Source organism: Neolamprologus multifasciatus, chromosome 3, assembly GCF_963576455.1.
Source record: "Neolamprologus multifasciatus chromosome 3, fNeoMul1.2, whole genome shotgun sequence".
NCBI classification, from domain to species: domain Eukaryota; kingdom Metazoa; phylum Chordata; class Actinopteri; order Cichliformes; family Cichlidae; genus Neolamprologus; species Neolamprologus multifasciatus.
Genome location: NC_140441.1, coordinates 46,635,444 through 46,660,544, shown reverse-complemented (window position 1 = coordinate 46,660,544; position 25,101 = coordinate 46,635,444). Strand labels below are relative to the sequence as shown.

The window sequence follows — 25,101 nt, the reverse complement described above, 5'->3', positions numbered from 1 at the left end:
TTACTGATTAATTTAATTGCTACCTGGCACTTTAACATCACTGTCATCAGATTCACCATCAAACTGTGCAAAATGCATCATATTGTACAAACAAGCATGCATCACATCATACAGACGGCACAAATTGAACTATAAACGTGTGCCACGCAGAATAAACAAATAAACAAACATACCTTGCTGCACACAACAAAGAGGGAATGAGTCAAGTTGCATAGCAGAGCTCTTCTTGACAAAAGATCTGCGATCCATGTCCCCTTAAGCATAATTCGTTTTTTTGTGGACTGTAAACTCCTCCCACATTTAATGTTGGCTCCTGGCAGGAATGGCAGTGCGACACTAAAACATGCCCCCAGGCAACACAAAATGTAAACATATTTGCATTTTCTCCTGTAGTGTTAACACAAATAAATTATTATTCATAAAAATAGGCTTACTTAAAATTGTATTTAAACAAAACACACATGCAATAATGATGTAATAATTATGGCAGTTAAAAATGATGATGACTCAAGAGCAGACCTTGAGACAATCAAAGTTCAGGTCATTACCCCCAGTGCTTCAACAGGATATCTACAAAATCGCAGGGGAAATGGGGCCCCAGAGGTAAAAGGAGGCAACCCAGGGAAGGTCTGAACACAGGAAGCAACAAAGAAAGTTCTTTCAAAGTAAAAACACAAGCTAAGGTGCCAAATAATGTCTACCTGGAATGAGTGTCACTCAGGAGCACAGACAACATCAAACGATCACAGAAATACAGGAAAGATAGAAACTGATGCGGAGAGAAGACAAAAGCTAGCAACATCAGCTCTGGAGAACTGAGGGAGCATGAAAGATTAAGTTTAGTTGAACAAGTCTCAGCAAAGGACTTTGAAAGAACTATAGAACATTCTCTGAAAGACTGTATTGCTCAAATGAATATATTTCTATAGTTTATCACAGAGAAAAAATGTCACCAGCGGCCTGGATGTCAGTCTTCCAGTGGCATCAGTTTCCTCACGTGATAGTGCATCGGGTGATGAACAGCTTGACAGCCTCACAAATATGGATAAAATATCACAGTTGCCCCCTAGTGGCTTGCTGCAGTATAGGTATGATTCATAGGTATGATTCTTTTAACACTGACAAAGGCTGAGACCCTACAAAGGGCCCAGCCACCCTTTGTAGCAGGGGTCTCTAACTCCCATCCTCGAGGGCCGCTGTCCTGCAACTTTTCCATGTGTCCCTGTTGCAACACACCTGAATAAAATTATTGCCGTAAATCATTAACAAGAGTATAGAACTTGACTGCATGCTGACATCGCAGCCTCTAACCCTACTCAAGTAAATTTAAGTGTTAGGAAAAGTGTACTTTTAAAATACTTTTATTGCACCACGTTCATTCAGTCATGAGCTGCTGTAACATGAATCCAGTAGCGGTTTTAGATACGGGTGACACGGGCGGTTGCCCGGGGCGGCATCGTGGTGGGGGGCAGCATCACGGACATCGGCAAAAAAAAAAAAAATTGCTCGTACTCATGCTGCCCCGACATCAGCCAGCACATACTGGGAATGGTACAGGCACCGATCGGTTTTCTGTCGCCCATTTGCTGGGAGTAAGGGCGCCCTCCGTTTGCGAGGTGCGCCTGCTGCTTGCGGCAAGGGGAGGAAAGGGCGGGGCGGCGGGGGAGTCTCTGACCGGCTGGAGCAGCGTCTAATAACCAACTTGCAAAATAAAACAAAATAAAAACAAAACAACAAACACGAAAACACCAGACATCATGATACAGACTCATAATTTGAAAATCGAAATTCTATACAAGAAAAGTGAGCGCGAGAGCCCTCGGTGCGCCTGCTTGCTGCTGAAGTCAAAGTAAACTTTATTGTCATCTCCGCTACATACAGTCCAGTATATAGAGAGACGAGACGACGAGGCTCCAGTTACAGCAGTGAAAGTAAACAAACAATAAATATAAGAAGAGTAAGAAAATAAATATACACTTTAGGACTCGGGGTAAAGGGATCAATAACAATTTAAAATTTATAATTTACAGTTTGATGATTTAATGCAGGGGCGATTCTAGGATCAGAGCTTTGGGGGTGCTGAGCACCCAGAGAGCTGCCCATCCAGGCAAGGTAAACTTTTCTCATCACAATGAGACTTCTTCCCCGTCTCTGTCAGTCCCTGCAACCCTAAATGCCTCCAGTTGTCCCGAGTTCTCTCTGACTGTCTCCTTGGTGCATTTAAACCCCTGTTCCTCCCTGTCCTCATCGTCTGTTGTCTTCATCTCCATTATCAGTCATCATAATTTTACCCTCTCTGTGCAAGTCTGCAAATTTCTTTATTAAATCATAAGTTTCTTAAATTCATCAAGTCTCTCTGTGCCTGGGTCCTCGTCACAAAACATGACATCACTGTTTTGTACATTTTAACACAATTTAATCCCCACATTTTTGAAAGAATAGCAAAACACTTTTTTGAAAAGTCTGTAACAAAACCATCAAATCTGATCAAGGTTATTAAAATGCTGTCAAAGAAGAATGGATTGGAATAAAAAAAACAAAAAAACATATCCTAACCTTAATTACTGGGGGAAAATGATGAATGATGCTCATAGTGAGTAAAAAGTAAACTGTGTGCATTTTTTGGACAGAGATTCACTTCTAAAGTGTATGTATAATACAATACAGATACATAAAAAATACACTCCAAAAATAGAAGAGTCCTTGAAATATACAAAATATTATTAGAAAATGGAGACACTTGGCCTTTGGTACAATGTATACAATGTATGAAAATATCTTTACTGCAGATACTACTATGGCTCTGCAGATTTTTTCTTTTCTTTTAACCTATGTCGCCTCACCTTGAGGTTGGTAAATCTGTCTATCACATTTTGGTGGTCAAGTCTCTCATGCATCTCTTTCTCAACTGACATCACAGCCAGGTGCTGGAGTCTGCTTTGACCCATGGTCCTTCTCAGCCAGGTATGGAGCTGACTCAAGACACTAAAAGACCTTTCACAGCTACAGCTGCTAACTGGGTTTGTTAGGGCAACCTGAATAACAGTTTTCAGTTTGGGGAAGATCTGATTATCCAGAAGATTGTACAATGTTAACATATCTGGAATGGCACCAGCCTCACTCTTGAGCTTTATAAAGTCTTTGGCAACCGTGACTTCCTTCCCTGGGTTGCCTCCTTTTACCTCTGGGGCCCCATTTCCCCTGCGATTTTGTAGATATCCTGTTGAAGCACTGGGGGTAATGACCTGAACTTTGATTGTCTCAAGGTCTGCTCTTGAGTCATCATCATTTTTAACTGCCATAATTATTACATCATTATTGCATGTGTGTTTTGTTTAAATACAATTTTAAGTAAGCCTATTTTTATGAATAATAATTTATTTGTGTTAACACTACAGGAGAAAATGCAAATATGTTTACATTTTGTGTTGCCTGGGGGCATGTTTTAGTGTCGCACTGCCATTCCTGCCAGGAGCCAACATTAAATGTGGGAGGAGTTTACAGTCCACAAAAAAACGAATTATGCTTAAGGGGACATGGATCGCAGATCTTTTGTCAAGAAGAGCTCTGCTATGCAAATTGACTCATTCCCTCTTTGTTGTGTGCAGCAAGGTATGTTTGTTTATTTGTTTATTCTGCGTGACACACGTTTATAGTTCAATTTGTGCCGTCTGTATGATGTGATGCATGCTTGTTTGTACAATATGATGCATTTTGCACAGTTTGATGGTGAATCTGATGACAGTGATGTTAAAGTGCCAGGTAGCAATTAAATTAATCAGTAACTTGAAAATCCTGGTGTCATGTATTTCTAGGACAGAGTGATAATTGAACTTGGACCTGCTGAAGTTTCTGTAACCTGCCCGCACTCGATTGTCAAGATGACAATCACAGATAAGACACTCTTTAGCATTAAAGACACACAAGTCTAACAGTGTGTTATGAAGAAACCTACTTTCAGTGCTTTCTAACTGTCATTCATATTCTGATGGATGCATCAGAGAGCAAGTTGGGGTTAGTATCTTCCCCAAGGATATTTGGCATGCAGACTGGTGGAGCCAGGGATCAAACCGCCAACCTTCCAGTTAGTAGCTGACCTGCTCTACCTCCTGAGGTGGACTTCCTCTGACTGAAGCTCAATATGGTAATGCAGTGCCAGAGCTGACAACCCAGTTTGTTTTGCAGATTCTGTATAGCAGCTTTAATATAGGGAGAACACAACTTCCAGATTGTATGAGTTGTTTGTCTTTCTTTTTCTTTGCCAGTTTAACAGTTACTGTTTTGCCTGTTAGTACTCCCTGTCTGTTTACTTACCTGGTACTTCCTGATCTTGTCCTTTGTCCTCATGTTCCCCTCTTTCCTCTCTCCCTCTTTGGACTGACAATCTGTACACACACACACACACACACACACACACACACACACACACACACAACAGGAGTTATAAGGTTAATGGGCATCCGGTCAGTTAGCTAGTTAGTACCTTGGGTTCAATATCGGCACATATGGCAAAATAACCAGTTTCTCTCATTACATTTCAAACAGGACAGTGGTAACAACAGCAGGCTACGGACAATGTTAAGTTTTAGATTTTAAATAGGCTGTATACATTTCAATGAGATCAACAGGGCAGTCAAATATCGCTAATTTTACTACAGAGCAGACATCGTCGGAAAACACGTTTTCAACTAGGGCTGCCACAAACGATTACTTTGATAATCGACTAGTCACCGATTATTTTTGCAATTAGTCGACTAATCAGATCATTCATCCATTGGATGTACAGCGTACAGCTTATTGCACCAGCAGCATCTGCTCTTATATTACTATCATTACAGCTCTAAGTGTTTAAGGTATGTGCTAACTAAAAATAAAGACAAGATGATCGTTTATTAAATTTGAATGAAATTTGCAGATTGTTTTGGTGAAGTTTGGGTGAGGTGTTCCAGGCATTTCCCGCAACACCTCCCACAGGACACCCCGAGGGACACGGTCGAATGCCTTCTCCAAGTCCACAAAACACATGTAGACTGGTTGGGCAAACTCCCATGCACCCTCAAGTATCCTCGAGAGGATGAAGAGCTGGTCCAGTGTTCCGCGACTAGGACGAAAACCACATTGTTCCTCCTGTATCCGAGGTTCGACTAGCGGACGAACTCTCCTTTCCAGCACCCTGGCATAGACTTTCCCGGGGAGGCTGAGGAGTGTGATCCCCCTGTAGTTGGAACACACCCTCCGGTCCCCGTTCTTAAAGATGGGGACCACCACCCCGGTCTGCCAGTCCAGGGGTACTGCCCCTGATCTCCACGCAACATTGCAGAGGCGTGTCAACCAGGACAGCCCTACAACGTCCAGAGCCTTCAGGAACTCGGGGCGGACCTCATCAACACCAGGGGCTCTGCCACCAAGGAGTTGTTTAACTGCCTGAGTGACCTCGCCCCCGGAAATTGGCGGGTCATTCCCCTCATCCCCAGACTCTGCTTCCTCCTCGGAAGTCGCATCAGTGGGATTAAGGACGTCCTCGAAGTATTTTCCTTCCACCGCCTGACAATTTTCTCAGTCGACGTCAGCAGCGCTCCGCCAGCACTATACACAGTGCAGGTAGAGCACCGCTTTCCCCTCCTGAGACGCCTGACGGTTTGCCAGAATCTCTTCAAGGCAGTCCGAAAGTCTTTTTCCATGGCCTCTCCGAACTCCTCCCACACCCGAGTTTTTGCTTCAGCCACTGCCCGAGCCGCATTCCGCTTGGCCTGTCGATACCTGTCGGCTGCCTCCGGAGTCCCACAGGCTAACCAAGCCCGATAGGACTCCTTCTTCAGCCTGGTGGCTCCCTTCACCTCTGGTGTCCACCATTTGGTTCGGGGATTACCACCACGGCAGGCACCAACCACCTTGCGGCCGCAGCTCAATGCAGCAGCTTCGGCAATGGCGACACTGAACATGGTCCATTCGGACTCAATGTCCCCCGCCTCCCTCGGAATGCTGTTGAAGCTCTGCCGGAGGTGTGCGTTGAAGATCTCGCAGACTGGGGCCTCTGCCAGGCATTCCCAGCACACCCTCACTACGCGTTTAGGTGCACCAGGTCTGTCCAGCGTCCTCCCCCGCCACCTGATCCAACTCACCACCAGGTGGTGATCAGTTGACAGCTCAGCCCCTCTCTTTACCCGAGTGTCCAGAACATATGGTCGCAGGTCTGGTGATACGATTACAAAATCGATCATCGACCTACGGCCTAGAGCGTCCTGGTGCCACGTGCACTTATGGACACTCTTATGTTCGAACAAGGTGTTCGTTATGGCCAAACTGTGATTAGCACAGAAGTCCAATAACAAAGCACCGCTCGGGTTCAGATCAGGGAGGCCGTTCCTCCCAATCACGCCCCTCCAGGTCTCGCTGTCGTTACCCACGTGAGCATTGAAGTCTCCCAGCAGGACAACAGAGTCTCCAGGTCGAGCACCTTCCAGCACCCCCCCCCCCCCCCAGGGACTCTAAGAAGGCTGGGTACTCCGAACTGCCACTCGGCGCATAAGCGCAGATGACAGTCAGGAGCCGTTCCCCGACCCTAAGGCGCAGGGAACAAACCCTCTCGTCCTCCGGGAAAAACCCCAATGTACCGGCAGCAAGCCGAGGGGATATTAGAATACCCACCCCAGTCCGCCGCCTCTCACCAGGGGCAACTCCAGACTGAGACAGAGTCCAGCCCCTCTCCAGGAGACTGGTTCCAGAGCCCAAGCCATGCGTAGAGGTGAGCCCGACTATATCTAGCCGGTACCTCTCAACCTCACGCACTAACTCAGGCTCCTTCCCCACCAGAGAGGTGACATTCCATGTCCCTATTGCCAGTCTTGGCAGCCGGGGGTCAGTCCGCCAGGGCCTCCGCTCCTGGCCGCCACCCGGCACACAATGCACCCGACCCCTATGGCGCCTCCTGCGGGTGGTGGGCCTGCGGGAGGATGGGCCCATGTCTCCTCTTCGGGCTGTGCCCGGCCGGGCCCCATGGACTAAGGCCCGGCCACCAGACGCTCGCCCTCGGGCACCCTCCCCGGGCCTGGCTCCAGGGCGGGGCCCCGGTAACCCTATCCCGGGCAGGGTAAACTGTTCCCTCGGTGTTCTGTTCATAAGGGTCTTCTGAATCGCTCTTTGTCTGGTCCCTCACCCAGGACCAATTTGCCATGGGAGACCCTACCAGGGGGCAAAAGCCCCCAGACAACATAGCCCCTGGGATCCCTGGGACACAAGGTACTGATTGTACCTTTCCCCTTATTCATGACGTTAACCTGTGGTGTCGTTGGAATGTTGTGGTTATGCTGCAAAGCATATATGTGTTGGTAATGAATGAGGGTGGGGGTGGAGACGGGGAGGAAAGGGACTTGTAGGGTTTGGGTTTGGGGTAATGTTCTCGCGAAACTCAATATGTTGTATGTTTGTGGTGTGCTGTATAAGACAGTTTCCCTTTGTTCTAAAACAAATAAATATTGCATTACAAGTTTACCCAAACCTATCAAACACCATCATAAAATAGATTAGACCAATAAACAATTCATAAAGTGATATTTTACCGTTGGTAAATGTTGCGTCAGTGTAACATCAGTGTTAGTAATAAGCGATGTGATCACGTGATTCCGCATGGATTTCCTAAAATGTAACAAATGATGTTACTTTTCACTGCGCTAGAGGATACTTTTATTCTGAAGGATACAGAGAGGAAGTGTCGTCGCTGTTAGGACGCGTCATTTCTCCTACTTACCTTCTTACGCGTAGCTCACAGTTCAGTTGGGAAACTGACAGAGAAGCCAGCGACACACCGGCGTGACAACCGCAGCGTTTGGTAAGATATGAGATGAGACGTGACGTGACGTGACGTATGCACCTAAAGGCTTATTCAAGTGAAGACTTTACTTTTATAATGTTGGGGAAACCTGCAGTCAGCTGAGACCGAAGGAGTCACCTGGATGCGTGAAGAAACGTTTCTCCCGATGAAAACGTCCAGGTGACCAGAATCAACCTTGAGGATTTCCTTTAGTCAGTTTTGCACACCTGCCAGTCCACAACAGGTGACGCTGAGCACAACGCCGTGGAAATCCTTCATGTGCATTAGCGGGTCCAGACACTGTTAGCTTTGAACTTTGGTCTGCGTGTGGCAGCTGATAAGGTTACAAAAAGGTATAAAGGTCACGCTTGTCTTTGATCGTCGGTGATGTTCTTGAGCCGTAAAAAATAGGGGTGGGTTTTTATAATCGATTTATCGATTAAAATAGATTCTGGCTTGGATAACGTGAAATCGATTCATTAAAATCCTGAATCGATTTTTTAATATAAATTTATTTTGCCCGAAATGACAGAATCTCAGGTGAAATCTCACAAAATTTCAACAACCATCAAACAGCTAAGACAGTAAATGAGAGCAGGAACACGGATTCTGCACAAAGATGTAAACACACAGCGCGGACCCGCGGATCAGAATCAGTGAGATGTCGCCTTTCTCACCCCACGGCACGGACACGGTCGGGGCTGAAAGCCGACAGGTCACTGATTCTGATCTGTCGGCGGGTCCGCGCTTTGTGTTTACGCCCTTTTTGCGCTGATTCTAAAGCTGTTAGTTTTATCTCTCTTCAAAAAGAAGATCCAAACTACGCTTCACATAAACATTGTCATGAATTCACTCTGACTTTTCCTGTTTTGCTTCCACCACATTTCATGCATAGCTCTCTCTCTCTCTCTCTTTCTCTTTCTCTCTGTACTGTTTTCTTCATTATTCGCTTGCTTGTTATGCACAAGTCTACCGTTGTTTACAGCGCTGTCGGCCGCTGTTTTTTTCCCGTTTACATACTTCTGAAAAGAAAACCTAATTTCTGCCGTTCAATACTGAACAAATTTAAACTTTTTAAAATTATGCAAAATGCAAAACGCTTAGCCATGTCTCTAATAAAATCGCTGTAACGTCAGAGGTATATGTTAGCTGATATGTATGTTCATTAATGGTTTTCTTTCGTTTTTGATGTACTGCAGAATATTTTTATAAAATCCCAGGCCAGGAAAACCTTCATGTTTTTCTGTGTTTTATCTTCAGCTACTTTGACACAAAGGCATCTGCTGTGATGCTCACACCTTTGATAAAGTCTTGCGTGTATCAGCTTCCTTTTTATAGATACAAAAATATGTAAATGTACTGATCTGAATTATAATATTTCTGACTGTCAAAATTTCCCAGATTCAAATCGAATTGAATCGAATTGAATCGAATCGAATCGAATCGAATCGAATTTAATCGAATCGTGGATCGAATCGATTCGGGACCTTGTGAATCGGCATTGAAACGATTCTAGAAATCAGTGACGATACCCAGCCCTAGTAAAAAAGTACGTCTGTACGTCCTATATCAACACGAAAGAGCTTATTTGAAGTGCAGTAGTCATTGTTGATATGCTAGCTGTAAAACCTTTGCTAAAGAGTTTGGTCAAATCTACATGTGTGCAAATAGACAATCAGTGAATAACACTGTAGGCCTCCCCATGGGTGGCTGACCTGTACCTACATAGCGTCACTAAACCAATGAAGAAAAAACTTGTCATTAAAATTATACTTTAAATCAAGCGTGTGTGCAGTTTAGTTTTCAGGTATTAATGCACAATTTTGAACCCAGCATTACATTTATATGTTATTGAATAATCTTCAAGGTCACTAAAATGTATACATTAATGCATTTAATCTGACTTGTACACTTTCTTAAAAGAAATATCTGATACTGCACTTCAGTCAGCTTTCATCACAGCACAGAAACGGTCTCAGTAAGGCCTCTGACACTGGACTCATCTCTGCGCTTGTGCTTGACCTCACTGCAGCATTCAATGCTGTTGAGCATAATATTTCAGTACACACATTAAAGTATGCTTTCCATGCTTGTCCCATTTTCTTCTGTCTTGTATCTCTTCAGAGTGCACAGTGCCTTGAAACATGATGAACCATAACGTGGCTGACCTCCCCAGCGGCCCACTCGATGTCTACAGGAACAAAGCCTCCTTCAACTGGAAGGACATGGTCCACTTTATAGTTGGAGAAGATGTATATCTATTCAAGGTAACATCACAGGCTGTACTCGTGGCATTGTGTATTAAACAGCGTTTGCGTAAGATCAGGAAAATCATATGGTAAGCCTAAACTGGTGTAACTTGCCACTGAGAAGTCAAGAGATTTTCACTTAGAGCATAGACAGGATGATATATTTACATCCTCACCTTTAACTATTGCGTTTTCACTTCTCCTAGAATAAATCATCACACTTCTCCATGATTCTGCTTCTGAGCTATTGACCAACACACAGATGGATTTCACTTTGTCTTACTCTGTCTGGTCATTTCCACATTATAGCAACACGTGTTCAGGACACTGGAGAACGACCCTCTGTTTGCCCGTCAGCCTGGTGAAGATGTCCCCATGGAGAAAAAGAGAGAGCTGAACTTTCTGAGGTATCTACTTGGTAAACTACAGCTGAAGTGATGTAGCACCTGTCGTGTCCTCTGTTCTGTAAGTCGGTACTTTCTAAAGACAATAAAACTCCATATGAAAATTCACAGAATGAAGCAGCTGCTTCGGTACAACTTTGTCACCAAGGAAGAGGCGATGGCCAATCCCTGGAAAGCGATATGCCTCGACGACTGTCTGGGCATGTATGACTGGGCCATGGTTGCTAAGCTCTTCCTCAGCCTGGGGGTAATTGTGTTTGAGTAAAATGTCCTCACACAGACACACAGAGTGTGTGTTATATGAGATAACTGAAGATTGTGTTTCTGAGCAATGTTAAGAAGGTTTATGACTTGTAAAGCCACATCTGTTTTCACTCTAAAACAAGCAACACTGTAATTTTAAACCATAGAACGTGTGGTTGGTTGGTTGGTTGGTTGGTTTGTTTGTTTGTTTGAATTTCCACAAGCATTAGGAAGTGTCTAGTTTTTGGATTGAGCCACTATTATTATTCTCCAGGATGCATTTACAAAACATCACTAAAAGGGTATTCTGCATAAAGATCAGTTGTGTTAAACACAGTTTTTAAAATTGGGGGAAAAGCTTTCATTTGTTTAATATCTTCACATAGCTGTTATTATTTGTTTTTCTCTTTTATCGTGTCAATCAGTGAGTTAGATTCAAAACCTTTTATGTTTCAGATGTTTGGAGCAACTGTTGCCAACTCAGGGTCAAGCAGACATAAGAAATTTGTTGAAGACACTGAAGACATGAGGGTAAGACAGCGAATCCTGAGTAAGAGGAGAAAGTCGACTGCTTACTATCTGCTATTGTGTTCATAAAACTTTTACATATGTGCTTATAGATCTTTGGATGCTTTGCATTGACTGAGTTGAGCCATGGCAGTAACACCAGAGCCATGAGGACCACAGCCAAGTATGACCCCTCTACTCAGGTCAGTACACTCTGAAAACACACACACACAACCTTGCAGGCAGTCTTTATCTGGATGGGTTTTGTCATTCCTGGGAACTGCTGGAGCCAACTTCCCATTTTTGGGATTACTGCACCAAATGCTCAGAGTACCACAGGAAGCACTTCCTGGGGATTTTTTGATATCAGCCACCTTTTCTGTCTGCCGTTGTACATGCCATGCAGGGGCTCTTCTTCCATGATGGTTCCACTTCTTGCTCTTCATCTTTCTTGGGTTTCTGCTGCCTGAGGAATTCACTAAACACATAATCGGATGTGGCCGTCTTCCTAATGCACTCATGGATCTGTGTAGTTTCATCTTGAAAAGTGTTTTTTACACACAGTAGTCCATGGCAACCTTACTTCGCCTTAGCGTGTAGTGTCAGGGTGCTTTGGAGTGAAACCCTTCATGCATGCTGAGGTCGGGCTTGTCCTCCTTTGACTAGCTGATTATTCCCTGTTTTTGTTACCATCCGACTACACTTCTCATGTTCGAATGACATTCCAGTGTCATTGCTGTAGATCCTAGTGGTATAGATCAGTTAATCAATGTCTCGTTCACTCTTGGAGTACAGTCATCCATGTAGAGGAGGTCGCTGACAATTACTCCATGCCGTAGTCTGTATCCATAGCCAGATTTGATGACTTCACCGAGGGGGTTCAGGCTTATGGAGAACAGTGGGGAGAGAGCATCTCCTTGGTAGATCGTGCACTTGATGCCAGTTGCGCTATTAGCTTGAAGTTGGCCTCTAGTGTTGTTCTTCACATCCCCACTGTAGGTTCTGAGGGTCCCTTTGATCCTGTACAGAATTCCAGGATCCATGTGTGGAGCATTGAGTCATTGAGGCTTTCTTGTAGTCAATACAGGCGGTGCACAGGTCAGTCAGTCTGGTCTTACAGTCTCGGGCTACTTCTGTCTACCAGTAGCTGCTGTTTCGCCTTTCGTTAGCCCTTCTGAGCATGTGTTTTCCATTAGCAGCTGGTTCATTTGTGCTGCCAGGTGCTCATGGAGTGCAGTTTGCTTCTTCAGCCAGTGGGTTTGGATCATCAGGGCCTGGTGTTATCCAGCTGTTCATGCTGAAGACTCTTTCTTGGATGTTTGCCACTGTGATGGTTACTGGATCCTGTTCAGGAGGTTGCTGTGGTCTGCTCTTATGGTCACTAAGCGTTATTAAGTATCGTCCTTCTCCCATATGGTCTTCCAGTATTGCTCGGTCTCCAGGATTGGTAGGTATTTTCTCATATTGCTTCTTCTACTGCTGATATGATTGAGGAGTCTTGGTTTGGTGGTTGCCTGGAAAATGGCATTTGTCTGACTGCACTGTGATTATGGTGTGGGGCTCTGCCCTGTAGATCCATTTACAGTGGGGCAAAAAAGTATTTAGTCAGCCACCGATTGTGCAAGTTCCCCCACTTAAAATGATGACAGAGGTCAGTAATTTGCACCAGAGGTACACTTCAACTGTGAGAGACAGAATGTGAAAAAAAAATCCATGAATTCACATGGTAGGATTTGTAAAGAATTTATTCGTAAATCAGGGTGGAAAATAAGTATTTGGTCACCTCAAACAAGGAAAATCCCTGGCTCTCACAGACCTGTAACGTCTTCTGTAAGAAGCTTTTCTGTCCCCCACTCGTTACCTGTATGAATGGCACCTGTTTGACCTCATCATCTGTATAAAAGACACCTGTCCACAGCCTCAACCAGTCAGACTCCAAACTCCGCCATGGCCAAGACCAAAGAGCTTTCGAAGGACACCAGGAAAAGAATTGTAGACCTGCACCAGACTGGGAAGAGTGAATCTACAATAGGCAAGCAGCTTGGTGTGAAAAAATCAACTGTGGGAGCAATCATCAGAAAATGGAAGACATACAAGACCACTGATAATCTCCCTCGATCTGGGGCTCCACGCAAGATCTCATCCCGTGGGGTCAAAATGATCATGAGAACGGTGAGCAAAGATCCCAGAACCACACGGGGGGACCTGGTGAATGACCTGCAGAGAGCTGGGACCAAAGTAACAAAGGTCACCATCAGTAACACACTACAACGGCAGGGAATCAAATCCCGCAGTGCCAGACGTGTTCCGCTGCTGAAGCCAGTGCATGTCCAGGCCCGTCTGAAGTTTGCCAGAGAGCACATGGATGATACAGCAGAGGATTGGGAGAATGTCATGTGGTCAGATGAAACCAAAGTAGAACTTTTTGGTATAAACTCAACTCGTCGTGTTTGGAGGAAGAAGAATACTGAGTTGCATCCCAAGAACACCATACCTACTGTGAAGCATGGGGGTGGAAACATCATGCTATGGGGCTGTTTTTCTGCCAAGGGGACAGGACGACTGATCCGTGTTAAGGACAGAATGAATGGGGCCAAGTATCGTGAGATTTTGAGCCAAAACCTCCTTCCATCAGTGAGAACTTTGAAGATGAAACGAGGCTGGGTCTTCCAACATGACAATGATCCAAAACACACCGCCCGGGCAACAAAGGAGTGGCTCCGTAAGAAGCATTTGAAAGTCCTGGAGTGGCCTAGCCAGTCTCCAGACCTCAACCCCATAGAAAATCTGTGGCGGGAGTTGAAAGTCCGTGTTGCTCGGCGACAGCCCCAAAACATCACTGCTCTTGAGAAGATCTGCATGGAGGAATGGGCCAAAATACCAGCTACTGTGTGTGCAAACCTGGTAAAGACCTATAGTAAACGTTTGACCTCTGTTATTGCCAACAAAGGTTATGTTACAAAGTATTGAGTTGTATTTTTGTTATTGACCAAATACTTATTTTCCACCCTGATTTACGAATAAATTCTTTACAAATCCTACCATGTGAATTCATGGATTTTTTTTTCACATTCTGTCTCTCACAGTTGAAGTGTACCTCTGGTGCAAATTACTGACCTCTGTCATCATTTTAAGTGGGGGAACTTGCACAATCAGTGGCTGACTAAATACTTTTTTGCCCCACTGTATATAGTGGCAAATCACAACGACAGTTGCCTGAAGGCATTTAATACTGTAAGATAAAGACCTTACAATAATACAGAAACCCCCAAAATCAGACACCCCTAATGAGCAAGCACTGTGGCAACAGTGGGAAGGAAAAACTCCCTTTTACAGCTACACCCTCCAGAAATGTTTCATCTTGGCTCTTATCTAGAAGTTGCTAAGCTTTCTCTTCCACTTCCAACCAACAACATTACATTTTAAGACTTCAAGTTTTTTGAAGTTGTGAGCTTAATTTTAACTGTCGACTTTTGGCTGTTTCATGCGATCATGTCATAAAATAATGAAATCAAATAAAATTTTAATTTAAAATTATGAGGGCATTTGAGAGAGCACCCCTTAGGTCATACAAAGTCTCTAATAGCTGACTTTTCATTTGACTAATGGAGGATCACATGGAGGAATTTTAATTTCTCCTCACTTGAACTGATTTCTGTTTCTCTTCTGTAGGAGTTTGTGATCAACTCTCCGGACTTTGAGGCTGCAAAGTTCTGGGTGGGGAACCTGGGAAAGACTGCTACCCATGCTGTGGTGTATGCTCAGCTCTACACACCTGATCAGGTGTGCCACGGACTGCACTCTTTTGTTGTCCCGGTGAGTTCTGGTGAATTTGAATATCTTTAAAGAAATGGCTGCTTGCATCACAAGGTACAAGGCAACTATTAGTAGGGATGGGTACCGGTATCCGGTGCTATGATGGCACCGGTTCTGACATAAACGGTAGTAACCAGACCGAAAAGCAGCGCACATTTCGGTGCTTTATTTCGGTGCTTTTTTTTCTGAGCTGTGATACACTTTAGATTCTAGCCAATCATTTTATGTTTCCAAGGATAGTAGGCGGGCCCAGGTACGTACGTTCTTTTAGAGCAGAGCTACAGATTAAAAATGCCCAAGGCGAAGCGGTCAAAAGTCTGGCTGTACTTCACAGCAAAAGATGCAAACTCAGCAACCTGCAACAAGTGCTTTAAGCTGATACTGTCAAAGGAGGTAACACCTCGAATCTGATGAAACACCTGGCGACGCATAGCGTTTTTTTGTTTTTTTTTAAAAGCCGAGAAATGCACCGTATTTGATAGCTTGCTGCGAGACCTCACACCGTGCACATCTACTGCGGGTGTGGTGCCTGTTATTGGTCCCGGAGTTAGCAACATCCCCCAAAAACCCGAAGAAGAGAGTCCTGGCCCCTAGCCCTGCCAGTGTAGCAGAAATGATGACGGATGATGATGCAGCAGCAGCCGTTCTTCTCTGGGTGAGTAGCTTAATGTTGTTCGTGTGTAGTTTACGTTGAGTAGGCTAACCACGTTATTACATTAATGTAAGGTGAACTAGCAAACACCGTCGTAGTTACATGCAGCTGTCTTCTTGTTTGATGGCAGATACTCCCTTCACCCTGGCCAAAAAGGCTAAAATGACCAAAGAAAAAGTGAAAAACAGTTAAACATGAGAGGTTTTGTGTTTTTTCCATTGTTTAAGCACTGCTTCCAGCCAAGATATGCCCCATAGCTGCAGAAAAGGCTAACATTGTTATCTTTTTACAAAAAAAACAGCTGAAAGTTTTTGGACCAATTTTGTGTTCTCCATTCTTTAAGCACCGGTTTGAGCACCATTTAAGCATCGGCACCGTTTCAAAAGTACCGATTTGGCATCGGTATCGGCTAAAACCTAAACGATACCCATACCTAACTATTAGCAAGTCCAAGAGCATTTGTGTTGTCAGGTAGCTATTGAAATGAGGCCATCCACTCCAACAGTGTTTAGAGCCATAGGAGACCTCACAGCTAAGTTTCTAGTAACTGATGGGGATGTGAAGCTCAATACTGCTGTTTTGACACTGTGTCGAGCTTCTGAGGTGCTGATGTTTCCAAACAGTGTGGTTCAAATCATCCAGGTCACGTGACTCAGAGCGAACTAGATTTCGGCGCGCTTCAGCCGAGGATGATTTAACTGATGGACGTGCATGAAATGGACTGTTACACTTGATCAGAATTAGACCCTGTAAACAAATGTTTCTTTTTATAAAGAAGGAAACAAATTACATTTTTTCGTTTAAATATAATTTTAAATTAATTAAAAATAAAACTTAACACCTTCCAGCTACCAGCTTTACTTGACAGTGTGTAGAGGAAACCTGATGACATGAGCTCCTAGAAAGTTCTGAGGGCTGTGAGCAAGCTAACAAAAAACCTGTGGTTATACTTAATATTATCATTTATGTTTTATTGTATTGAGTTTTTGTGAGCAACACAAATGTTAACAGAGGGAGGATTTTACTGAAGCACACTGTTCATTACTGGTGATGGGAATTGATAAGAATGTAGTGATTCTTATTCCATTATCAATATCAGTTCGATACCTTATCTGTTCTCTTATTGATTCTCACTGGGTTCTTGTTCACTTTGTTTTGAGAGTCACCGCCGTTGCTAAGCAGCAGGAAAGAAATGACAGTCATGCAGATTAATTCCATGCTGTGGGTCAGATGCGTGTCCACGGTTGTTGAGGTGTTTACCTTCTTTGTTGTACGGAGCCCCTCTGATGACATGGTCCAAAAAATAAATAAATTGTGGCCACAAAATACTACTTCGTGCCCTCGAAATAGTATAACGTGCCCATGAAATACTTAGTTGTGGCCAGGAAATACTATTTTGAGGGCACGAAATAGGTATAACGTGTGCACGAAATGCTAATTTGTGGGCACGAATTCGATATAACGTGGCAACGAATTACGCATTTGTGGCAACGAAATAGATAACGTGTGCACACCATATTGATACAATTCCTGGACAGCTGCGTAGAGACATAAGCATAAGAGTAGGCTAAACCTATTCAGCATGGCCAGAGACAGTATGAGTGAGTTTTATTAGGCTGGGAATGAGCTACAAATGCATTTTGAAAAGCCTGCAATGCAAGGAACCATTTTTACGGAGAGACATTTAAACAGGATATTAAGATAAGATAAGATAACCTTTATTAGTCCCACATGTGGGAAATTTGTTTTGTCACAGCAGGAAGTGGACAGTGCAAAAGTTATATAGCAATTATTATTATTGAGAGCCCAGTTGCTTTACAGACGTAAGTACGACCTGGACGCCGGGATAGATTTTATTGTCAACCAACTGCAAGGGTCTGGGAAGGATCACGGTTATCGGTCAAGTGTTTCGTGCCCACAAATGAGCATTTTGTGCGCACGTTATACTTATTTCGTGCCCTTAATATACTATTTCGAGGGCACGAAATAGTATTTTGTGGCCACAATTTATTTATTTTTTGGACAATGTCATCAGAGGGGCTCCGTATTGTTATGATTAGAGTTGTTAATTAAAAAAGCCATTATTACACGTTTCACAGAACACTTCACTTAAAAGTAATGCAGTGTGATACTTAATTACTCTGGGAAAAGGTTATTTATTATACTACTTGTTACATTAGTTGCAAGTTGCTCTGTAAAAAAGCTAACAATAAAAAATAACAACGAGGCTAAAACTCCACACTCCAGCACAAATCTTCCATCTCTAAGGTCTTTGTCTTAGTAGAATTCAAAGCTGACTGCAAAAAGAAAAGATGGCAGCTGGGCTCGGCATTCATTCAGCTTTCACTCTGTTCTTAGCTAGCTTTGCGTTAGCATGCTCTATTGGCAGATGCTAGCAAAGAATCAAAGTTGTGTGAGGAACATTCTGCGGTTGTTTCTGTCCTGCATGCAGTTTCCCACTTTACCGTTTATCTCATCCTTTTGTGCAATAAATGTAAATGTTGCTATTTTCCTCCTCTGACCCGCGGACTGAAATCAGCTGATTGTAGTGCGAGTGCTAGAACTGACAAGTGGGATCGATAGGCAGACTAACAATTCCAAGGAATTGGACTACTGGGAACTATTTTTCTCAATTCCCATCCCTGTTCATTACAGTTGCAACAGGCTCAATATTTTCTTGCCTTGTTTGTGCGCGGATTTCCCCAAAGTGTGTGGTGGTCACCATTATTGACAGTCTGGTGGAATAAGTAGCTTTGTTAGGAATTGTGCTGGACTTGTCTGTGTTACGGTTTCACAGATTGTCACAGGGTTGCAATAGCCAAATTGGCCAGCAGGTGTCACTGTGGAGATGGGATTCAGATTGTTTTGAAAACTCCGTACATGCCTCGCTCTGCCCATCTCTAGTACCTGATCATTTTTCAAGCTCAGATGGCGTCCCTCAAGCAACTTTTTTTTCAGCTGCACCACAGCAGATATGTCCGTCTCACCTCGTCCCAAGCATCCTCTTGTTACAGCAGCCCTCTATACGTCTTCCCTTACTGGAGGACATGTAAATCTTTTCTGTGGTTCCTCTTTTCCTGTTGCTTGCATGTCTGTCTAATTTTGTCTCCAGAATGCTTGACCTGTGCTGTCTCTCTAATTTATGTCATTTCTAATTTGGTCCATTCTCTTCACTCTCAATAAAGAAACCTTAGTATCTTCCACTTGTAACAGCGGTCTGGCGAGGAAGGAGCGGCTAGCAGGTCCAGCGAGCGTGTGGTTTGGGGGTTAGCTGAATAACCCGAAGCCAGTCGGTTAAATCCAATAACAGACCTTTATTCGCTGTCAGCAACATTACACTTTATAATGCCAGGTCTCCTCGGCTGTACTCGTCCGCGCATACATGCGCTTGGATTGGTATCGCCAGCGCCAGCTTGCTACAACAGAAAGGTGTTTTTTGGAGAATGGAACACGAGCAGCATGGAATGGCTGCCGCTAACAACACACACCCACTAGGAGACCCCCATAGCTACTACAATAGTTGGGCAACCCCCCCTAGTGGTGCTATAACCCAAAAGGGTTGTTACATCACCCCCCCGGCAATTAGCAGGCTGTCCTCAGCCGGACCCAGGTGACCCCACTCCCGCTACCCTTTTTCACTATACATAGTTACATTAAGTAGTAAGCAGGTTGTGGAGGAATTGTTAGACACCCTTGCCTTACAGCATTGGTACAGTCAATAAACAAACTTAGTGCTTGAAGCAAACAATACAGAACATGCAGTATTACTGCCAATCCATCTTCCAGAGATGGTCATAAGCAAGGGAAACAGTCAGACATACAGCACAACCGGTCACTCAAATCGGTACAACAGAAAACCAAACAAAGGCTCTCACGGGCCACGATGACGAGGGCTCAGTGGAACAGAACAAGTAATCACCCCTTATGAACAGAACAATTACAGCATCTACATGTATGAAACCAACCCTCAGCCAACATTGAGTCTGTACGTATGATGACGGTTAGTCCACCTGGTAGCAGTCCAACCCTCAGTGATTCTGGGGCAACGGCGGGGTCTCAAACGATAGTGTTCCCCCTCAGCCGGTGGCGACTCAGAGGCGCCCTCAGCGGGGTGCCCGCCTGCTTCGATATCCCCTGAACTCGGGAATGAGGGCTGTTCCCACGTTTCAGTCTCATCCAGGCTCTCCTGAGCCGAAATCCGGTGCCCTGAAGGAGATGTGGAGTCCCAGGAGTAAAATGGCTGAACGTTCACGACATGGAAGACTCCTGCGTCTTCACCAGTGTCAATCTTGGCTAATCTGTAGTTGACCTCCCCAAGCTTCTGAGTAACCTGGAGGGGGCCTGTAAACAAGGGTGCCAGCTTGGCTGTGAAGGAAGATTGAGCGTCCGATCGATGATGAGCTTTGACTTTCACCAAGTCTCCGACTGCATAGGTCATCGGCCGGCATCTCAGGTTGTAGTAGCGTTTCTGCCTAGCGTGGTTGCGAGCCAGTGTCTCCATGGCACGATCGTGGGCCTCCTGAAGCGACGCTTTAAGGGTCTCCGGATAGGGCATGGATGACTCCTCGCTCTCTCCAGACGGCTTAGTAAGCAAGTCAAGGGGTGTCTCCAGCTCCCTACCATACAACATCATAGCAGGGCTGAGTCCTGTACTCTAATGGGGGGCTGAGCGCAGCGCGAAACAGATTTGGGACATGAACTTATCCCATGACGCGTGCTTATCGCCCACGTAGGCGCGGATGGCTGTTTTGAGAGTTCTGTTCACTCTTTCGGTCGCATTAGTTTGCGGATGATACGCCGTCGTGAGGCGGTGGGTGGACCCAAGAGTGGAGAGAACAGAATCAAACAGCTCACTGACAAAAGGTGAGCCCCTGTCCGAAATAAGGTATCTAGGGGCCCCATGCCTAGCAAACACCTCGTTAATGAACTTACTGGCCGCCACTCGAGCCGTCGCCACTCGAGCCGTCGCATCCCGAACCGCACACACTTCGATCCACTTGGAGAAGTAGTCCACGAAGACCAGTATGTACAAGTTCCCCGAAGCGGTGCGAGGTAGTGGTCCAACAAAATCGACCCCTGCGTATTCCCTTTTTTTTTTTGGCCTGTCCCATTTGGTTCTTTAGCCGTCAGAATTGTTGTCTGAAGACCAACAAGGATACCCAATGGATTTATTTTGCCAAATGGATCATCATGGCATTGCCGTATTGGTCCATTTGATCGACCTTTGTTTTTATTATTTATTTTATTTTCAGTTGTTACAGACGGGACAGACATGAGTGAGGGATAGGAAAGGGAGAAAGAAAGAGGAAGGAAAAGAAAAACAGAAGGGGAGAGGGACAGTGAGAAAGGGGGGAAGAATAAATATCTCCGGGATCACCTGTTGAGAGAAAAAGAATAGAAAACAAGCAAAAAAAACAAAACAATGCAACATACTATACACAACACCATCGCATTAATCTAGCTAAGTGTAAACAGCAGTAAATACTAAATATTGAATGTTGTTGTGCAGCACGCAGGACAGACAGCGCACAATGTGCTTTGAAGTAGCAGCCAAGAAAGGTGTGATTTAAGTCTACGAACAGTGAACACCCATGTGCACACCTGTGTGGATCGGCGCGCTTGTATTCAAATGGTTTCCCCATGTAATGGTCTGCTAGAGGATGTAGAGAGCCATAGCCCCGTCCCCCAGGGCATGAAGCAGGCATGGAGGAGATCCAGGCCCCAGACATCCAGAGGCCCCAGAGTGCAAGAGCCCAAGGAGGACCACCGGAGGGGCATCCGTGCCACCTTCATGGGAAGGGCTGAGCATCCCCAGATGAGGGGTCACCCAGTAGCCACCGGGCAGAAGCTATTCTATTCAATTCAATTCAATTCAATTCAATTCAATTCAATTCAATTTTATTTATATAGCGCCAAATCACAACAAATGTCACCTCAAGGCGCTTCATAGATACAGAGAAAAGCCCAACAATCATATGACCCCCTATGAGCAAGCACTTTGGCGACAGTGGGAAGGAAAAACTCCCTTTTAACAGGAAGAAACCTCCGGCAGAACCAGGCTCAGGGAGGGGCGGCCATCTGCTGCGACCGGTTGGGGTGAGAGAAGGAAGACAGGATAAAGACATGCTGTGGAAGAGAGACAGAGATTAATAACAGATATGATTCAACACAGAGAGGTCTGTTAATACATAGTGAGTGAGAAAGGTGACTGGAAAGGAAAAACTCAATGCATCATGGGAATCCCCCGGCAGCCTACATCTATTGCAGCATAACTAAGGGAGGATTCAGGGTCACCTGGTCCAGCCCTAACTATATGCTTTAGCAAAAAGGAAAGTTTTAAGCCTAATCTTAAAAGTAGAGATAGTGTCTGTCTCCCGAATCCAAACTGGAAGCTGGTTCCACAGAAGAGGGGCCTGAAAACTGAAGGCTCTCCCTCCCATTCTACTTTTAAATACTCTAGGAACAACAAGTGGGCCTGCAGAGCGGGAGCGAAGTGCTCTAATAGGGTGATATGGTACTACAAGGTCATTAAGATAAGATGGGGCCTGATTATTTAAGACCTTGTATGTGAGGAGCAGGATTTTGAATTCAATTCTGGATTTAACAGGAAGCCAATGAAGGGAAGCCAAAACAGGAGAAATATGCTCTCTCTTTCTAGTCCCTGTCAGTACTCTTGCTGCAGCATTTTGGATTAACTGAAGGCTTTTCAGTGAGTTTTTTGGACATCCTGATAATAATGAATTGCAGTAGTCCAGCCTGGAAGTAATAAATGCATGAACTAGTTTTTCAGCGTCACTCTGAGACAGGATATTTCTAATTTTAGAGATGTTGCGCAAATGGAAGAACGCAGTCTTACATATTTGTTTAATATGTGCGTTGAAGGACATATCCTGGTCAAAAATGACTCCAAGGTTCCTCACAGTGTTACTGGAGGCCAAGGTAATGCCATCCAGAGTAAGAATCTGGTTAGATACCAAATTTCTAAGCTTTTCAGCGCCGAGTACAATGACCTCAGTTTTATCTGAGTTGAGAAGCAGAAAGTTAGTGGCCATCCAAGTCTTTGTGTCTTTAAGACATTCCTGCAGTTTAACTAATTGGTGTGTGTTATCTGGCTTCATGGACAGATAAAGCTGGGTGTCATCTGCATAGCAGTGAAAATGTATGCTATATCTTCTAATGATGCTGCCTAGGGGAAGCATGTATAATGTAAACAGAATTGGTCCTAGCACTGAACCCTGTGGAACTCCATAATTAACCTCAGTGTGTGAAGAGGACTCTCCATTTACATGCACAAACTGGAGTCTATTAGATAGATATGATACAAACCACTGCAGTGCAATACCTGTAATACCTACAGCATGTTCTAATCGCTCTAATAGAATATTATGGTCAACAGTATCGAATGCTGCACTAAGGTCAAGAAGGACAAGCACAGAGATGAGTCCACTGTCAGAGGCCATAAGAAGATCATTTGTAACCTTCACTAAAGCTGTTTCTGTGCTGTGATGAGCTCTGAAACCTGACTGAAACTCTTCAAATAAACCATTCCTCTGCAGATGATCTGTTAGCTGTTTGACAACTACTCTTTCAAGGATTTTTGATATGAAAGGAAGGTTGGAGATTGGCCTATAATTAGCTAAGACTGCTGGGTCTAGAGATGGCTTTTTGAGTAAAGGTTTAACTGCAGCCACCTTGAAGGCCTGTGGTACATAGCCGATTATTAGAGATAGGTTGATCATATATAAGATCGAAGAATTAATCAATGGCAGGACTTCTTTGAGCAGTTTTGTAGGAATGGGGTCTAAAAGACACGTTGATGGTTTGGAGGAAGTAATTATTGACGTTAACTCAGAAAGATCGATTGGAAAAAAAGAGTCTAACTTAACATCAATGGAACTACAAGTAGCTGTAGATAATATTACATCTGTGGGATGATTATTGGTAATTTTTTCTCTAATGATAAAAATTTTATTTGTGAAGAAGTTCATGAAGTCATCACTAGTTAACGTTAAAGGGATGGTTGGCTCAAAAGAGCTCTGGCTTTTTGTCAGCCTGGCTACAGTGCTGAAGAGAAACCTGGGGTTGTTCTTATTTTCTTCAATCAGTGACGAATAGTAAGCTGTTCTGGCTTTGCGGAGGGCTTTCTTATAAAGCAACAAACTATTTCTCCAGGCTAAATGATGATCCTCTAAATTTGTGACACGCCATTTCCTCTCCAGATTACGAGTCGTCTGCTTGAGGGTACGTGTTTGAGAATTATACCACGGGGTCATGTACTTCTGATTAGAGACCTTAGTTTTCACTGGAGCTACAGTATCCAGAGTCGTACGTAGTGAGGAGGTGAAATTATTAACAAGATAATCGACCTCTGTTGGGGTAGCGTTCAGATAGCTGCTCTGCTCTGTGTTGGTACAGGGCATTGACGATGATAACAGTGGCTGGATTATATTCTTAAACTTAGTTACAGCGCTTTCAGAAAGACATCTACTTTGATAAAGTCCACTCTCCACTGCTGCGTAATCAATTATTGTAAATGTAAATGTTATCAAGAAATGATCAGACAGGAGAGGGTTTTCAGGGAACACTGTTAAATGTTCAGTTTCTATGCCATATGTTAAAACCAGATCTAGAGTGTGATTAAAGTGGTGGGTGGGTTCTTTTACATTTTGAGAGAAACCAATTGAGTCTAATAACAGATTAAATGCCATGTTGAGGCTGTCATTTTTAGCATCTACATGGATGTTAAAATCACCCACAATAATTATTTTATCTGAGCTCAGAACTAAATCAGATATAAAGTCTGAGAAATCAGACAGAAACTCTGTGTAAGGCCCAGGTGGACGATAGATGATAACAAGTAAGACTGGTTTCTGAGTTACACAGCTGGGGTGGATAATGTTAAGCATCAGGCTTTCAAATGAATTAAAAGTCTGTCTTGGTCTTTCATTAATTAATAGACTGGTGTGAAAAATTGCTGCCACACCGCCCCCTCGACCTGTGCTTCGAGATTTCTGGTAGTTAGAATGACTCGGGGGTGTTGATTCATTTAAGCTAACATAATCATCCTGCTGCAACCAGGTTTATTGTAAGGCAGAGTAAATCAATTTGTTGATCATTTATTAAGTCATGTACTAACAGAGACTTGGAAGAGAGAGACCTAATATTTAATAATCCACATTTCACTGTTTTACTCTTTGGTTCAGATGTGGATACTGTATTGTTCTTTCTTTGTAAATGTTTAAGTTGTTTGTTGCTGGTTTTTAGTTTGTTTTTTGTCTTTTTGGAAGCAGACACAGTCTCTATGGAGATGGGTTTTTGGGGGGGTAGCAGGAGGAGAGAAGCTGCAGAGAGGCGTGTAAGACTGCAACTCTGCTTCCTGGTCCCAACTCTGGATAGTCATGTTTTGAGGGGTTTAATAAA

The 25,101-nt window shown here is 44.1% G+C and overlaps 2 protein-coding genes across 6 annotated transcripts in view; both read left to right on the top strand.

The window, feature by feature from the left end:
• Positions 1–1,813: 1,813 nt before the first annotated feature.
• LOC146523684 (peroxisomal acyl-coenzyme A oxidase 3-like) lies at positions 1,814–16,965 on the top strand. Of its 5 annotated transcripts, XM_085154017.1 has the most exons (8): positions 3,502–3,612; positions 3,816–4,144; positions 9,935–10,077; positions 10,369–10,466; positions 10,575–10,710; positions 11,163–11,237; positions 11,327–11,416; positions 14,886–16,965. In XM_085154017.1, the coding sequence occupies exons 3-8, from the start codon at positions 9,955–9,957 to the stop codon at positions 15,057–15,059; spliced, it is 696 nt and encodes a 231-aa protein (XP_085010143.1). In that variant the 5' UTR covers positions 3,502–3,612; positions 3,816–4,144; positions 9,935–9,954; the 3' UTR covers positions 15,060–16,965. The 5 variants fall into 5 exon arrangements, with proteins under 5 accessions (XP_085010145.1, XP_085010143.1, XP_085010142.1 ...); XM_085154019.1 differs by lacking the exons at positions 3,502–3,612; positions 3,816–4,144 and adding an exon at positions 1,814–2,964; XM_085154016.1 differs by lacking the exons at positions 3,502–3,612; positions 3,816–4,144 and adding an exon at positions 7,710–7,828.
• Positions 16,966–17,873: 908 nt separating this feature from the next.
• The window catches only part of LOC146523683 (peroxisomal acyl-coenzyme A oxidase 3-like), a 34,864-nt gene continuing 27,636 nt past the window's right edge, over positions 17,874–25,101 (top strand). Inside the window, exon 1 of the mRNA XM_085153993.1 lies at positions 17,874–18,730. Within this exon, the coding sequence (XP_085010119.1) occupies positions 18,656–18,730 (75 nt within the window). The 5' untranslated portion in view covers positions 17,874–18,655. The remainder of the gene's footprint in view (positions 18,731–25,101) is intronic.